Source organism: Ixodes scapularis, unplaced genomic scaffold, assembly GCF_016920785.2.
Source record: "Ixodes scapularis isolate PalLabHiFi unplaced genomic scaffold, ASM1692078v2 PGA_scaffold1__304_contigs__length_218370807, whole genome shotgun sequence".
Classification (NCBI taxonomy): domain Eukaryota; kingdom Metazoa; phylum Arthropoda; class Arachnida; order Ixodida; family Ixodidae; genus Ixodes; species Ixodes scapularis.
In genome coordinates this window covers 132,964,145-132,981,747 of record NW_024609846.1, presented here as the reverse complement: position 1 = coordinate 132,981,747, position 17,603 = coordinate 132,964,145, and the positions used below count along the sequence as shown (strand labels likewise).

Below are 17,603 nucleotides of genomic sequence, written 5' to 3'. Positions count from 1 at the left end.
ATAAGCGCTAAAGATGTGTCTTCACACAATAAAGTAATCGGAAAAGTAACGATTACTTCTTTAAGTAATGTCCAATTACCTTTACCGTCGAGTAATCAAGTAATCTAATCGAATACTTTTTTAGCCAAGAGTAATAGTAATTATAATCAATTACTTGTTTTAGTAATGTGTACAAGACTGGTAGTAACGCCCCTAGACATGACCCCTTTAAGCTTTTTTGAACCATCATCTGACTACGTTCTTCACCGGACGGAAGAGTCCCGCGAGCTAGCTCAACACCGCACACTTGCTTCACAGCAGACACAGGTCATCCGTTATAACGACAAGCACTGACAAGTTAATTACAGTGTCGGTGATCTTGTTTTAGTCTGGTCACCCGTTCGTGTTGTTGGACGGTCAGAAAGTCTTCTCTCCCGGTATTTTGCACCATACCGGAACACACGGCAGACAGCTGACGTCAACTACGAAATAGAACGTGTGACGCCTATTCCAGATGGTCGTTCACGGAACAAGAATATCGTCCATGTGTCTCGAATGAAACCATACACCATGCGCTCCGATCACGACAACTATCTTCAACCCCTACCTTCGCCTTTTCCACAGGAGGGGGGTAGTGTTACGGTTAGACCGCAATCACATAATTTGGTTATACAAAGAACGACGAAATAGCCGCGGGGATAAGAAAGGGGAAGTTGGTCGTAAATAAAAGACCCAACTGACAAGGCTTGGTTGCCCAGTTTTCCAAGTCCTTTCACACCCCTATTAATATATATATATATATATATATACAGAGCGTGTTTTTTTATTCTTACACATTTGTTTAAAAAAAAAACCGTGAGAGCTACAGTAATGCGGTTTGTGCAGGTGGGCTATAGGCCAGGCGGACATTATGTGGGTGGCTAATTTTTGCGATAAGTCGGCTAATTAATTAAAATTCGTTAATTAACTTTTTAATTACTGAAAATAAACATATGGTTTCAATTAGAAACTTGCTGAGCATCATCGAAAACCCATAAATCAACTATTTTTAGCAGGATATAACGCCGGGGCAGCATTTTACGGTGTTCTGTAAAAACGCTCCATTTGGACGCGTTTCTAGATTTCGGTTTCTTATCGGAGCGCATCTACGCGCGCACGATCCTGCTCCCCGGCGGTCGCGGCGCGAAGCCGGGGAGCAGGATCGCCTCGCCTCCCTCGTAGAATGGAGGTAAGTACGGCGCACGTGTGTTGCGCGTCTCAGCCACTGGGGAGCAGGACCGCGGGCGCGGTGATGTGCTCCGATAAGAAACCGAAATCTAGAAACGCGTCCAAATGGAACGCTTTTACAGAACGCCGTAAAATGCTTCCCCGGCGTTATATGCTTCCAAAAATAGTTGATTTAGTGGTTTTTGATAATGCTCTACAAGTTTCTATTTGAAACCATATGTTTATTTCCACTAATTAAAAGTTAATTAACGATTTTTTTTTTAATTAGCCGACTTATCGCAAAGATTAGCCACCCACATAATGTCCGCCTTACCGTATAACCCCCTGCACAAACCGCATTAGTGTAGCTTTCACGTTTTTTTAAACAAATGTGTCAGAATAAAAGAAACACCCTGTATATAGATATATATATATATATATATATATATATATATATATATATATATATATATATATATATATATATATATATATATATATATATATATATATATATATATATATATATATATATATACGGTGAGAAGGTTCAACGGGCCGGTTGGACGTAAAACGAAATTTGAGGAGTTTCCGTAAAGGCCTTTCCGGGAACTCCTCAACTTTCGTTGAGGTTGTTTGGCGGAGCAAGGATCCTGGCTCCGCCAATTTTTGGCTTTCGGCGGGTTCCTGGAAACTTTGATTCTTTGATTCATTAGATTAAGTACGGTTCATTCATCTGCACATATTCGTTCATATCCTCCTCGGAGACCACGTACGATGGTGTGAAGTGCCCGTGTTGTAGATATATATATATATATAAATATATATATATATATATATAGAGAGAGAGAGAGGGGGGGGGGGGGAGAGAGAGGTGAACTACACGATGCGACATGAGCCCACAGACGTCGTCCCCACACATCAGATATTCTTCCGAGCCCCTGTGTCTCCAGAATGTTTAAACCGGAAGAAACGATCGCTTTTGTAGATCATGCAGTTTCTAGATTTACGTGTTCACGGGAATCGAGGGTTATGTGGGGAATACGGAAAAGGAAATTGGAAACCGTTCTTCCCAAGAATGAGCTCTCAATCGAATACCGTGAAGCCTAGGATTGTAAAGTCATTGACCAGGAACGCGTTATAAAGGTCGTGTGTTCGTCATATCTCTGAATCGGTAGAAAGGCATTGGAAAAGGTTGCTTAGTGAGGGATATGATGACAGTTTTATCAAACGGCAATTTGAACAGTTTATTAAAGGGATGAGAGAAACGGAAGAGAAACAAAATAAACAGGTTTGCTGTAATCTCGTATTTTCATAAGATTTCTCACAACCTGAAGGAATGTACAAGGCAGTTTGGAGTGGACATGCTCTTTAGTTTGGATTATAGTATGAGTAAATTGACGCCTTTTGAAACAAGTGTTAGTGAGTGCAAGAAGGCTCATTTTGAAAAATCGATGTGTTGTGAGACTGGTGTTGTGTATGAAATACCATTGGAGTGTGGATTCAAGTACGTAGGACAGACGTTATGCTCTATCAAGAACAGATTAAACGACCATGAAAGATCTGAAGAACAAAGCCCAAAACTATGAAATCGCAAAACATATTCATGAATGTAATAACTGAATGGCGCTCTGGTCAGAGATCGAAATCATACACAAAAAGAGGAGCGATGTAAAGAGAAGCAAGGCAGACTGTGCGGATAAAATCTCTGGGCAACTGTATATCTTAGGATTCGCTACAGTTCGGAAGCAAATAAAAAAGATTTCTAAAAATATAATGTATTTCTTTCATGTGCGATCTGGGTTGCTTGAAGTGCAACCCTGATTATGATTTTACAAATGAACTGTAAAACGCAGTTTGCTTTGCTGTTGTGTTTCTCTTCTTTTTTTTTTCTCAGACATTGACATGTTTTGGCCCAAAACTCCGCTCAGGAGAGTATTTCCTTAATATTTTTTTTGTAGTATGTGGGAAGGGCGCTTTCTTATCAGAAGTGTCCACTGTAATGAGTGATAAGGCGCAGGTGAGCTGTTTTACGTTTATAATTTAAGGCAACCCTGAACGGGAAACAAGAACAAACACGACGAAAAAAAAGACTTGAAAAACAGCTGGGAACTGTGCTTAGAATAGAAAAAGAAGAAATGTCTTTGTTCAAGTTGGAAGGTAGATGGATTTTGCCTTATCGTGTCGACCTATAAGGTTGTCCACATTCTTGCATTGTGTGATGGAGACTTTGGTGCTTGAACTGTAAAGACTTTGTTCTTTTGTGTTGGTGTAGATGACTTTGAGATTGAAACTATATAACAAGATGGACTAAATAAACGAGTTAGTTGAGTTTGAGACGTCGTCCTGTCTATTTTCTTTCTCTTCTACGTTTTTATGTTTCTTCTCTACGTCACTCTCAAATTAATACAACATGGTAAACACGTGTTTCTGTTTTTACTGCCTTGTGTTTATGGTGTAAAATTGTTTCTCTTGAATCATGTTGCCATTATTTTTTGCAATATTTCATTGATGTGATGTTGTGCCTCTCGTACCACAACCCTGATTGTGCCACGTAGTAGTCTTAAACAAATGGGTGATTTCACGTCAGTTCATGCAATGATGGTCCGGGTCATATTTTAGATATTTTTGTTAAAAATATATGTGAAAGCCATGTTCTTGGGAGGAACATTCAGCTAGATATGAACGCCGTAACAATTGTTTTCGCTGAGAAATAAAATAGAGAAGATTGAGGCGTGGAAATTGAGAAGATTTCACAATGCTATTTTGCACAGTCGTCATTTCCTTATCGAACTTTTCACGGCACCATAACTTTTTTAATAGGTTTTACAAAGGTTATACAACACATATATAAAAAATTAAAAATATCCATAAAATATTTCAATGCAAACAAAAATATCAAACATGGCACAAAAACGCGTTTTAGAGACATATTCACAATTTTTTTGCAAATAAACAATCTTTAATAATACTTCACAAAACATATCAAAATGCGCGTATTTAAATATTCTTTACGAATATATAAAGATAATATGCCCACCCTTAAACATATTTTTGTTATCAACGCGGAAATTCGGCCGATTTCTCAAAATGTGGCAAGAATGGGCGTCGATATTTAAAAGCCTCCATCTTTTATTTTCTTTAAACTCCCCTTGGCACTTTGCAGTGACTTGAACTAACCTGTGATGGCAAAAGATTGAGTAACATATGACCTCCAAGCGGGAAAAGCTACGACAAACCTTCACTCGGAGCGAGCCGACGTCTTCGTCATAGCGGCTTTGCCGCACAGCACCAAACGTTTGGGCGTTAGTTATGGCATGTATTTTATATTATTAAAATTCTTTTTTTATACGCGGTGAGTATTAGTGTCGTGAAAAGGAGCTTTGAGCTGGAATGCCATTAATAAGCTTACAATTCACAGGAATAAAACGGCCCCACTCTGCAAATTCGCTACCTATGCATCATACATAAGCTTAAAACTCTCAGTTGCGCGAATGGCCATGTATACATCTGGCCTCTCGGCATGTGATGACTTTCACAGATGAGTTTCCTGGATTCCTTTGACAGGTTTTACGGTGGTCCACTTTGCTTGCTTCACCGCACGAAACTCTCGAACTCGAAGACAGTTGTGAGCACTGCGCAGAGTGGTTTGACGCGTTTTGTGAAGTGCTGAAGGCATGTAGTTCCCACCAGGAACGCAAGCGATTGTACGTGCTTCTGCCACCAATCATCCTGAAGAAAACAATATTGCGTCTGGTGTCGGGTGCGACTGCCTACATGATTGATCAAACATGAAAACTGAAGCGCAAAGGTGGTGTTTGGGCAACCCCTGATCCCTACATGGGGAAAAAGGCGAATGCCGAAGACGTGGGGGTTGCAATTGAGTACTACACACGCGACGACCTCGCATGCTCTGTTCAAAGCCCCGACAAAAAGGACGTCGTCAAAGCCATGATCAACGACATGTTCAAAGTCGTAAAAAGGTTTATGACCCGCTCTATTAAGGAAGCTTACCAACTGTTTAGGAAGGACCATCCCCAACCCGAACTAGGCATCTCCAAATTTTATTCTCTACGACCAAAATGGGTAAAAAAAAAGTCCCGAGCACGAGGTGTGCGCGTGCATATATTGCGTCAATTTTCAGTTGCTTTTTACGGCAATAACAAATGCCCCAAAGAAGACATTTACTGAAGACGACCTCAAGCGCATCTACCTCTTCTGCGCTCCACAGAACGATTGCTTTCTGCGCCGTTGCGAAAAGTGCCCAAAAACACAGAGCATCTCGCTGCAGTCGCTTCATCTCGACGAAGACCAAGAGATCTGTTTCGCGTTATGGGCCGCTGGCGAACTCGTCAAAAAGGTTATGGACACTTCTGCCTTCCTGCGGCAATAGGAGAGCGAAAAGTATATGAGGCATTCTTACATCCTTGACCTTGAACGAAGCCTGATACATGACACAAGAACCGCCTTAGCACCCAAGGCAGTGGTGTTCCACTTCGATTTTGCGGAAAAATGGACAGTACTCTTTCCAACCGAAGTGCAGAGTTTTCATTGAAAAAAAACTCAAGTGTCTCTCTCCACAAGTGTGGTTACGTCCACGCAAGGCACGCAAAGCTTTGCCGTTGTCACCGATGGTACACGAAACATGACACAGCTCACGCTCTTCTAGCCACATAGGCCATAAAAGAGGATGTTAATGTTCATTTCCCAGTCTTTTTTGAAACAATTTTTGTATCGAACGGAGCGGCGGCGCATTTCAAGAATCGCGTCCAATTACACGAATTGTCTCGGAAGCCGCACTCTTCGGCAAGATGGATCTTTTCAGCCACTGGACGCGGAGAAAGCGCTTGTGATGAAGTAGGTGGAAGAACCAACGCTCACCAAGTTGAGATCTTCGCTCAACTCAACGATTGCCACCGCTAAAGACTTTGTGGAAGTGCTACGTAAAAAAGTAACAAATGTCTGCATGCTCCACCTGTCTGTGGAACGTGTTCGAGAGTTTCGTGCGGTAAAGCAAGCAGAGTGGAATACCATAAAACCTGTGAGAGGAATCCAGGCTTCTCATCTGTGGAAGTCATCATATGCCGAGAGGCCGGGTGTATACATGGCCACTCGCTTAACTGAGAGTTTTAAGCTTATCTATGCATAGTTAGCGAATTCGCACAGTGGGGCCGTTTGTTCCTGTGAATTGTAAGCTAATTAATGGTATTCCAGCTCAAAGTCCATTTTCGCGTCACTAATACTCAGCCCTTATGAAAAAAAGAATTTTAATAATATAAAATACATGCCATAACTAACGCTCAAAACGTTTGGTGCTGTGCGGCAAAGCCGCTTTGACGAAGACGTCGGCTCGCTCCGAGTGAAGGTTTGTCGTAGCTTTTCCCGCTTGGAGGTCATATATTACTCAATCTTTTGCCATCACAGATTAGTTCAAGTCACTGCAAAGTGCCAAGGGGAGTTTAAAGAAAATAAAAGATGGAGTGTTTTAAATATCGACGCCCAATCTTGCCACATTTTGAGAAATCAGCCGAATTTCCGCGTTGATAACAAAAATATGTTTAAGGGTGGGCATATTATATTTATATATTCGTAAATAATATTTAAATACGCGCATTTTGATATGTTTTGTGAAGTATTATGAAAGATGGTTTATTTGCAAAAAAATCGTGAATATGTCTCTAAAACGCGTTTTTCTGCCATGTTAGATATTTTTGTTTGCATTGAAATATTTTATGGATATTTTTAATTTTTTATGTATGTGGTGTATAACCTTTGGAAAACCTATTAAAAAAAATATGGTGCCATGAAAGGTTCGATAAGGAAATGACGACTGTGCAAAGTAGCATTGTGAAATCTTCTCAATTTCCACGCCTTAAGCTTCTCTATTTTATATCTCAGCGAAACAAATTGTTACGGCGTTCATATCTAGCTGAATGTTCCTCCCAAAAACATGGCTTTCATATATATGTTTAACAAAAATATCTAAAATATGACCCGGACCATCATTGCATGAATTGACGTGGAATCACCCAAAATAAATGTACGAAGTGAAACATAGCCAAAATCGGTGGTTTTTATAAAAATTGTAAAAAAAAAAACACATTTAACTTACTTTCTTTTTGCGTTTTGGTTTCTTTAGAAAATTTCTATTGCGCCTCTACAGCCTCGTCGCCAAACATTTTCATTTAGCTCCACTGCGTGAGCCACTCACCTGATCGGTTAGGCTGAATTCCTAGAATAAAAGTGAACAAAAATTAACGTCACACCTCTTTCACAATTTAAAAGAGAATAAAAGTAAATAAATTTTTATGCTATCACACGCACGTCGCAATTTTTCCTCATACTCCAGAGCACAGTTAAATCAAAGTAGCCTAAACGCCACAGTATTCTAAGGAAGTTATCCTCGATGATTACCTTGAACCAGCGATAATTCTATTGAACCTAACTGACGAGAGTGCTCGGAAAGGGAAATAAATATAACATAAAATAAAGCATACACGCAAATGCTATGGTAAGTACCGGACATCTTATATAGAAAGCTATTTTAAAGTGTTTCAGTTTTCATATGTACTCCTGTTGTAGAAAAAGTTGTTTTGTAGTCCGAAATAAATGTGAGATCGATCAGTCAGCACTCATCGTTCTCGGAAATTGCTCGAATTGAATGACTTATTCATTATTTAGTTATTAAGACATATGCACGCAGCGCCGCCGAGCATTATGCATTGTTTACATGAGTGAAAACAGCAAAAACAGATACACATAAGCAAGCAGAATAGCATGGGTCACGATATAAGCAATTGCTGTAATATAGTGTAAAAACGCCAATAATCGGTAACCTAAACAGCTTCTTTCAGAAATACTTTCTAATAGCGAATAGTTGGAACAAAAACCAAACATGCCTACAGGATAGTGTTATTTTTTCACTTTTGTAAAATGATAGTGAAGCGGTTGCTTGATGTAGAGAGGTCTCTCAATACGTATATTCTCATGATATATTGTAAAACAATTTACATAGTAATAACTTTTTCTTTAAAATATTCAAACCTTCAGTAAAACTTGTATAGGGGCTGCAGTCTCTTACTACATATCATAGCGCTTGATTTTGAATTCGCTCTAGCTTATGTGCAAGGAAACTTGGAAAAGAGTCAAACGTAACACAAGAGTACTCTAAAATCAGTCTAATAAACGAAAAAGGCAATGTTTTTTCCCGTAATGGGATTTTTTTTTAAGTTGCTCCGCATAAAATACATTTTACTAGCTTTGGATGCAGTGTCATCCAGTTACCGTCCCATTTTCAGTTAGATGGAGCATGAACTCCGAGATACTTGTTTTCTTCTAAACGCCCGAGTGAGACAAGAAAGAGGGTGAAGAGCAGTCGAGAGAATATTCCAACGAACAAGAGAAATAAAGGAAGGGGCGTCCTGCTGCGTCTGGAAAAGCTAGACACAAATACTTTACATAAGCAGTGCAGGTCCTAGCTAGAGATCTGCGCGGGCTCGGGTCAGCCCGAAAGCCCGAGCCCGACCAGGCATTCGGGTCGGGCTCGGGCCAATATATCAGAGCACTGATCGGGTTCTGGTTCGGTTCGGGCCGATGTATCCCGAACCTCGTCGAGCTCGGGTCGGGTCTAGTTGCAGGCATCGGGACCCGACAGCCCGACATTGCCAAATATCTTGGAATTAGGGTAAAAATTGGTTTAACACATAAAGCGCGAATCTTTATATTGTACCGAGGGTCATTAGGCTCTACAAAAGCCCACTAAACTATGACAACCGTCAAGGTCCGTGGACTCAAATGGAAAGTCGCGGCCAGTGCGAAGGCATGTTTAGGGTCCAGAATGCGTTGCTCATCGCTCAATGCACCTGGCATTAAACTTGATTTTTTTTTTCGTACAGGAAACAGGCGCCCTTACCTTTGGCTAATTTTTTTATGTATACGTCAAAGAGAAATGTCTAGCTTACACGAGCGCTCAGCTACTGGATGCTCCTTTATCGCTTCATAAATATAATTACTTCATATCTTTCACTATTTCCGCACTGCGGATCCATTACTTCCGCCGAACCACAAGCAGTCTCGAAAACACCACTGTTTGAGAAAATCTGGTCTAGGACACAGCTATGAAAATCAATGACTCCGTTCTCAGACATCGCGTGTGTGTTAAAAAGCAATGGCAGAAACTGCAAAAGGGTTGATAACTGGGCTAGTTGGTAGTTAGACATTTTAACGGTATTAGCGCACATGTATGAAGAAGAGAGAAGAGACAAAAAAGAGCGCTACTTACAACTTTGTAAATACATAAAAAAGCGCTACTCACTTTGTAAATACACTTGTGAGTAGCGCTCTTTTCTGTCTCTTCTCTCTTCCTCATACGTGCGCGCTAATACCGTTAAAATATCAATTGCTGAAAACCCAGGAATTGCAGAACACCCAAAAATCAAGCCCTGCGAACTGTGGAACTGTCATAGCGAATGACGAAGCTCAGGATGGGTAAAAGTAGAAATATAACATGCGCATTCTGCTGATAAAAAAAACTTTCAGCCTTTCCACTCTGGTAAAGAAGGAAGAGCAGCGGAGCTGTAGCTTCTGTTCTCGGTGGTGGCTTTCCACGCGAGCGATCTACTCTTCTTTCGCAAGGCAATCTGAAGCGCTCCACGCAGAGGAACTTTAGGCGACAGGGGCCTTGCGTCGGTTGCGGAACAATTCGCGCTGTTGCGCACATCGCCGCTAGTTCCGTTCCCGCTCTTCTTCTGCCGAAGAAATGTTGCCGCCATCTATGAGCCACGGCAGCAACTAGTTGTCTCGTTACCGAGGCTGGAAAGGTTGCCGCGATCTATGAGCGACGGCGGCAAACACAACACCCTGGACAGCTCCAGCCATCTATGAGTGACGACGGAAACCAGAGTGTTGTGTCGACCACGGGTGTCGACATTTGTTTGGTAACGGACACGATCCTGGGGAAACTAACCGTTAACAGCTCCGCTGTAAAATTAGTACGGCGTTTAGAGCTAGTTTCTTTTATGAGCACATCGGATATTATATATACGAACTGAGCTCCATCCTGCCCCATATTCTGTTCATGGGGGCTTAGTTCGACATCGGCAAGTTGCTCCACATGTTGGTTGGTCGCAGCGTGTTTGCCGCCCGTTCCGATTGGTGAGCATCACGCCTCACGTGATCGCCAACGCTCGGGAAGGTCGCATATAGACCAGTCACATCATTATGACTCAGACGTCCCAATCTTGACAGCTCTTGCAATCGCATGAGGCGTTGGGCTTACCAATGGTGGCAGAGGCAAAGTCGCTCATCAACCCGCCGTTGCGGAACTCAGACCCCTGTTCCCCTCGCGTCCCGCGGGAAAGTAAATACTATTTGTTCAAGTTTGTTGTTCACTAAATTATTCATTATCCGTTCCACCGTGTCTAGGCAACACCATCCAGACAGGCCTCCGCATCCTCTCCTTTCAATCTCTACAAAACATCTTCAGAGTCGGATCGCGCTAACTTGCCTATTGGACCCGAGCCCGACCTTCTACGCGCTGATTGGACACGAGCCCCAGCCGAACTCTGACACAGCACTCGTGCCCAATCGCCGCCTCGATTGATCTGACTGTGATGACGCTTGCGGAGGCTCTCTGTCTAGGTGGTGTTGGTCTGGGGCTTAACAACTACGACACTTTGCCTGATTATTCACTACCGATTAATCATATACTTATTAAATTATTCAATTGCGTTGACCTTTCGGCATAATACGCGATATTATGAAAGAACCAAAACAACATTTTTTCTGCCCATTCCTTGCTTTGCGTCAATGGCGAAACAAAGAGAATCATTTGAAACAACGTATCATCTTGTTTGGAGGAAACAGAGCAAAAAAGACGTAGGACCAGGGTCGTTAAACTCGTCAAACAGAACGTTGGGGCCGAAGTTCACGGAGCGCACCAATTGGCCTATCACGACGATGACTCCGCGTTTCTTTCGCTGACGTCCAATCAGTTTAGGGCGCCAGGACGAACAAACACACAAACAGGGCGCTGTCTCACAACTGAAAGTTTATTGCTCTGCAAAAAGAGAAATAAACACACAAAAGAGGAAGGGGAGATAATAAGCAAAGCAAACCGATAACAATCGGCATCAGCCACTACCCACACGCTGTCACACAAACCTGCCACACTTTTTAACGAAGTCTACCTCGTCATCTACAAGGGCAAAAGAAGGAACGCTCACAGGCGCGTCAGCTCCCATAGACGCCATGAAATACGCTTCGTCTATCTCTCTCGCAGGCTTGTCTTTCTGTCGAGACAAAATCTTTAAATTATGAAATGACGGCGACCAGCCACACCTATCACATGGAAGGCTAAGTTCCCTTAGGCTTTCATGTGATACGTGTTTGTTTCTTAGTCCTCGTCCTAGGCCTTTTCTGCGCTGTTTCCACCAAATACTTTGTACCACCAACTAGAAACAGCCTCAGTAAATAAAATGGCTCTGCAAAACTTGAAGCAAATGTTTTTTTAGGAGCGAAGCTCCTTAGGGGCTAGCCATGTCCGTATGTCCGTCCGATGTCCGGCGTCGGGTGCTCCTGCTCACGAGCACGTGAGCACGTGCTCCCGTGCTCGTGTAGGGCAAAAACTAAACAACCGCATCTCCACGTGGTGAATGATGTTGATTGGGGCGAATCTCTGGTGGTGCTTGTCTGCGTAGACGGTGAGCCGCAGCATGCCGAGCCTTTCGCTCGTTTTCATTCATGTCAGAAAGAGAATGTCTGGTATGGAACGCGGTTATATACGCATTTGAGCATTTGACCTCAGCGTGACGTGGATGAAAACGAACGAAAGGCTCGGCATGCTGCGGCTCAGCGTCTACGCAGACAAGCACAACCAGAGCTTCGCCCCAATCAACATGATTCACCACGTGAAGATGCGTCTTTTTTTTTTATAAATTCCGAGATTTGAACATTTCGTACTATATGAATGGTGTCAAGCAACACAAAGGTAGAACTAACAGAAAACGCAGTCGGCTCCGGGCGGGTTCGTGTCTGGCTCGGTGTAATTCGTAGGATTCACGTCGAAAAGAACAGCCAGGCTCGGGCCGGGTTCGGGTCGTATTTGTTTTTGGTCGGTTCGGGCTCGGGCGGGTTTCGGGCAAAGGTTTTATTGGGGTCGATAGGATCGGGCCTAATATTTAAGCCCGATCTGATATCTAGTCCCAGCGATTCGTGCCTCGACGCTTGGCGCCCAGTGTGTTGCGCTCCCCGACTTTCCTTCTTCAGCTTTTTTACCTGGCGTTTTCACTTTTTGCCACCACAATACATACACGCTGATATACCAGCATTTTTGTCTTTTTTTGCTGTATTATTCGCTTACTGTTTCTTTAAAAATTATTCTTTAGCAGAAACAAAAGAAAAAAATGAACGCTTGTTCAGAATTGTGTCGCGCTCTGCTAGAAGGAACTTGGCACTGGGAAGTAGGCCTTCTCTCTCAGCGAAGTCATGTTGTGCTGCGTATAGAAGTCATACACATTTTCCCGTTTCCTTAATTTTTAACTCTTTCGACGTCGCAGTTTCTTATTTAGTCAACAGCGAACCGCTGACGCCAGCAACTTAGAAAAGACTTTGTGCAGAAACTGTCTAAACCCGGTTTTTGTTTGTATGACGTCACGTTGGTAGTACAAAACCTTTCTGCATAAATCTTATGTGTGAATCAAACCGGCCTTCAACATGATCGAAGTGTGGCCTAAGATGATTGTGTTTGAAGCGAACAACGTGTCGTTTGTATGATGTGTGAGAAGTGTGTGTCAGCGTCTTTAGTGTTATGAGTGACCTCACGCTGTCACCCGCACAAACACGCGCAGCTTACATTCTATTATCGGGAACCGATTTCCAAGAACCAATAACTGACATTTGAGATTAAATTTTTTCTCCGGTTCTGATCTCCAGTTCTGTCTAAAATATCTGATTTGCTCTGGTTTTTCATTTGGGTTGACGTACGGCTCGACGAACTTTTAAATGTCTTATTTTGAAAATTTTTTATTACCGTGTACATGAATTAAAATATTGATGTTAATATTAACCTAATACCTTTTGGCATTGCGTAGGCTGGGATCAGCTCAGAAGGAAAGAATTTATGAACTTACCAGGTGTCTTGCAAGGCACGGAAGCTTGAGCTACAGAAAAATAAAATGATATCTAGAATGTCTCGCACTAGTTTGCTCTAACAAAACTCCGAAAACTATAGATTTCCACGACAAATGATTCTAAACCAGAGCCGAAGGGACGACAAGAGGAGAGAAACACACACACGCACAAGGGTTTGTTCCCTTGTCGTCCGTTCGTCTCCGGTTAGGATCATGTGTAACGTTTAGTAGCTCGACTGTCTACTACCTTTAACCGCATTACAGAAGTTTTTGTGTCTTTTTCATAACAACATTTTTTTTTTATTTAGCATTACACAGCTCAAATTTTCGTGCACTCGGAGACACGGCTACAGCGCATGGTTCTAAAAAGCATGACAGTGGTTATAGTAATAGGGAGAACACTAATCAGAGACTTATGAAAACAAATGATAAGTATTAACGCGCCCAATATCCAGTTTTACCATTGATCAAATGCACCTCGCTCTCTAAAGCACGCTGAGCACATTGTTGGTAATATGCAGGTTTATGAAAATTTCCACTGAACTAAAGATCAAAATTTTAAACAACTTTCTTTATACATTCTCGGTTTGTAGGTCCGTATGGTCATTTCAGAGGACATTAAACCAAAAAACATCTTTCCAATCTCATGAGCGCACAATCACTTGACGATCTTTCAAAGACTCGGCAACATCGTCAACAGAAACTCTACGCCCTACAACGGTACATCGGCACACACGACACTCTTTCGCTCAATGAGAGAAGTAAGGCTTTCCCCTTAATGGCTAGTTATAAAGCAAGATATAGGTATTAAAAAAGGAAAATTACTCACCATTTCGTTTTTGATCGATTTGCAGATATTAAGAGCCTTGAACGAGAAAGCAAATAAGCGGTCATTCAAAATTGGTACCCGGGAGTGTGTCACGATCCTCATGACAATGATTGCGCCGCGGCCGCGATCGAAGACGAAGAAGATTTGGAAGAGAACGAGGTGGGGAGCGCGCGACCGAGCAGGCAATTGGAAGCGAAGCACGGACCGCAACGGTCGGCCTGCAGATCGCTCAAGTGCTGCCACGGTCAGCGGAACGCTGAGTCTAGCGGTCTGGTCGACGGAACCTTCGCCGGACTCCGACATCTGGGACTGCCATGCACAGCTCCCGGCCAAGTCTGCGCTATGACCTCCAACCATCGAGGTGAAGACAACCGCCTTCACGAGGACAGGCCACGGAGGACTCGTGAGCGAGATTCACCTGATGTGTCTATGACTTGACGGAACTTTGATTAGTGTTGAGACGCGTGTAGAGATTTCTTTATTGTACTCTTCTTTTTTTGGTAATTCTCTCTTTCTGTTCTGACGGTTTACTTTTATCTTTCTTTCTCATTATAGTTCTTCCGCTCGCTTAAATAATATAACGTATTTCTCATTCCCGAAACTCTCATGGTCTTTGTCTTCCTCTTCTGCCAACGGGCGGTGACAATGGCGAGCTTGCCAGGATATTAGCCCACTTATTACATCACGCTTGTTTGGGAGAGCGGGAGCACTGTCATGGCTAGTTCCGGGATTGTAGAAACTGAGAAGCTGATGGCGGCCGGAAAAGAGCTGGGGTACGTTGGTGAAGAGCTCAGGAACTGGGTCGAGCGAGAAAAGAACTATTTGAGAGAAGAGCGAGCACAGGCGCGCGAGGCGGCAAAAGAAGAACAACAAGCGAGAGAACGCGCATGCCAGGTGGAAGCCATCAGACTAGACAAAGAACGCGAGATATTAGAATGGCGAATCGCGGCTCAGGAAAGAGAAACTCGCGTGGCACAAGACGAGGGGGACCGAAGTAATTCAGCTGGGCCAAGTCATCGGGCAAGCCCGCATAAGCTTATTCCGCAATACAACGAGAAGCGCGACGACCTCGACGCTTATTTGCAAAGATTTGAGCGTACGGCGACAGGTCTAGAATGGCCACAAGAGAAGTGGGCAACCACCCTGAGTTTATGTCTAACGGGAGAGGCATTGAGCGTTGTTGGTCGCATGACTTCTGCGGACGCGATGGATTACACCAAGGTGAAGCCCGCGCTGCTGCAGAGGTTCCGATATACCAAAGAAGGTTATCGTGAGAAATTTTGTGATGCGAAACCGGGAGACGGAGAAACTAGACGATAGTTTGCGGCGAGGTTGGCCGGATATTTTGATAGATGGTTGGAAGTTGCTGAGGTGGAGAAGAGCTTCGTGGCGCTACGAGAGACGATGCTCATCGAACAGTTTATTAAAACATATTCCAGCAAGCTAACCGTTTTCTTGAAAGAAAGGGACTGCACGACGCTAGACGATCTGGCAGGAAAGGCTGACGTATTTCTAGAGGCGCAAGTTCAACCGAGCAATGAAAAAGCGAAAGGAGACGAACGTGAGTTTAGTGCCAGCATGAGGACATCCGGTAACGCGCTCAAGGAGGATGTAAGGAGGACTCTCCGATGTTTCTTGTGTAACAAGGTAGGGCACAAGGCAGAGAACTGCCAGAGTCGAAGCAAATACTCTAGACCACCTACGTGTTGGCACTGTGGGAAGCCGGGGCATAAAGCTGAAAGATGCAACCTAAGGTCTGGGGATAAGACCCAAGTTTCTTGCCTATGGACAGCATCGGATGAAAGGCAAGGGGAACCGGACGATTCCTACATTACCCTCAAGAATGGAGGCAGGATCCCAGTTGTAAATGCGGCTGTTGGACGAGCACCTAAGTTCTTGGTGGATAACATGCCTGTAGTTGAAGGTCGTGTTGGGGAACAGAAGGTAACAGTGCTGCGGGACACTGGCTGTAATACCGTAGTTGTGAAAAAGAGCCTAGTCCCTGTCGAGTGCTACACTGGCAAATCAAGCCCTGTATTTTTGCTTGACCGAACCGTAAAATACCTACCAGAGGCTGAGATCTTTGTTGATACACCTTTCTTCGTTGGAAAGGTTATCGCAAAATGTATTGACAACCCACTGTACGATTTAGTTCTCGGCAACATCCCCCAGGCAAGAGAGGCACACGAGCCGGACCTGGCCTGGAATTGCGACCAACAGAGCAGCACCGAAATTCCACCGCGGACCGAGCATCTGGGTTGCGAGGACATGGAAGAGCAGATAATCTAGAAGAACAGCGCTGATTCATCACGACACGTCCCAAGTAACCACTCTACAATGCTACATGTCAACGTCGCCGGACTTGGACAGGCGAAGAACGGTAGCAATAGAGGACAGGCACCCTTGAACGTACCACAGGTTCCAATCCTTGAAACGACTGCAGAGGAGCTCTCAAAGGAGCAGAGGAATGACCCATCCCTGAAGAAGTGCTTCGACAACGTAGGAAAAGTGATAAGGAAACACAAATGCCGGACAAGATATGACATGGTGATTCGAAACAACTTGCTTTTCCGAAGCTGCGTGTTCGCCACTGGGAGAAGCATTGAGCAATTAGTGCTCCCAACGAGATACAGGCCAACTGTGTTGTCAATGGCACACGATGGCATCATGTCTGGACATCAAGGTGTGAAGAATACGCTTGCATTGGCGACAGAAGAGTTCTTCTGGCCCGGAATTCAGAGCGACATCAAGCGGTATGTTCGCTCATGCGACGTCTGCCAAGGAACAGTGCCAAAAGGAAGAGTGGGCAAAGCACCTCTGGGGACCATGCCTACAATCGACACACCATTCAAGCGAGTGGCAGTCGACATCACCGGCCAATTAGACCAACAGCAAGTTCGGGCAACCGATATATTTTGACGATGGTGGACATGGCCACAAGGTACCCGGACGCTGTCCCCTTGAGGAACATTGGGACAGAGCAAGTGGCAGAAGCGCTCTTAGAGATGTTTGCCAGGTACGGCATTCCATCAGAGGTCCTTAGCGATCGAGGCTCCTGCTTCACCTCAGATCTCATGAAGGAGGTGAGCAAACTTCTTTCGGTGAAGCGTCTACTGACCACCCCGTACCACCCGATGGCGAATGGACTGGTTGAGAAATTTAACGGAACCATCAAACAGATGATGAAACGAATGTGTCAGGAAAGGCCCAAAGACTGGGATAGGTACCTTCCGGCATTGCTGTTTGCCTACAGAGAAGTCCCGCAAGCAAGCCTGAAGTTCTCACCTTTTGAGTTGCTCTATGGGAGGAAGGTGCGCGGACCTTTGGCCATCCTCAAGGAGATATGGTCCAACGAGTCTCTCAAAGCTGACCTCAAGACGACCTACACCCATGTCCTAGAATTGAGAAATAAACTGGAAGGGACATGCGAGTTGGCTCACCATTGTTTGGAAGAAGCCAAG

At 43.8% G+C, this 17,603-nt stretch overlaps 1 protein-coding gene across 1 annotated transcript in view; it reads right to left on the bottom strand.

The window, feature by feature from the left end:
• Positions 1-14,244, bottom strand: part of LOC120837617 — a 36,450-nt gene extending 22,206 nt beyond the window's left edge. Inside the window, exon 1 of the mRNA XM_042290338.1 lies at positions 14,143-14,244. Within this exon, the coding sequence (XP_042146272.1) occupies positions 14,143-14,244 (102 nt within the window). The remainder of the gene's footprint in view (positions 1-14,142) is intronic.
• Between the last annotated feature and the right edge of the window lie 3,359 nt (positions 14,245-17,603).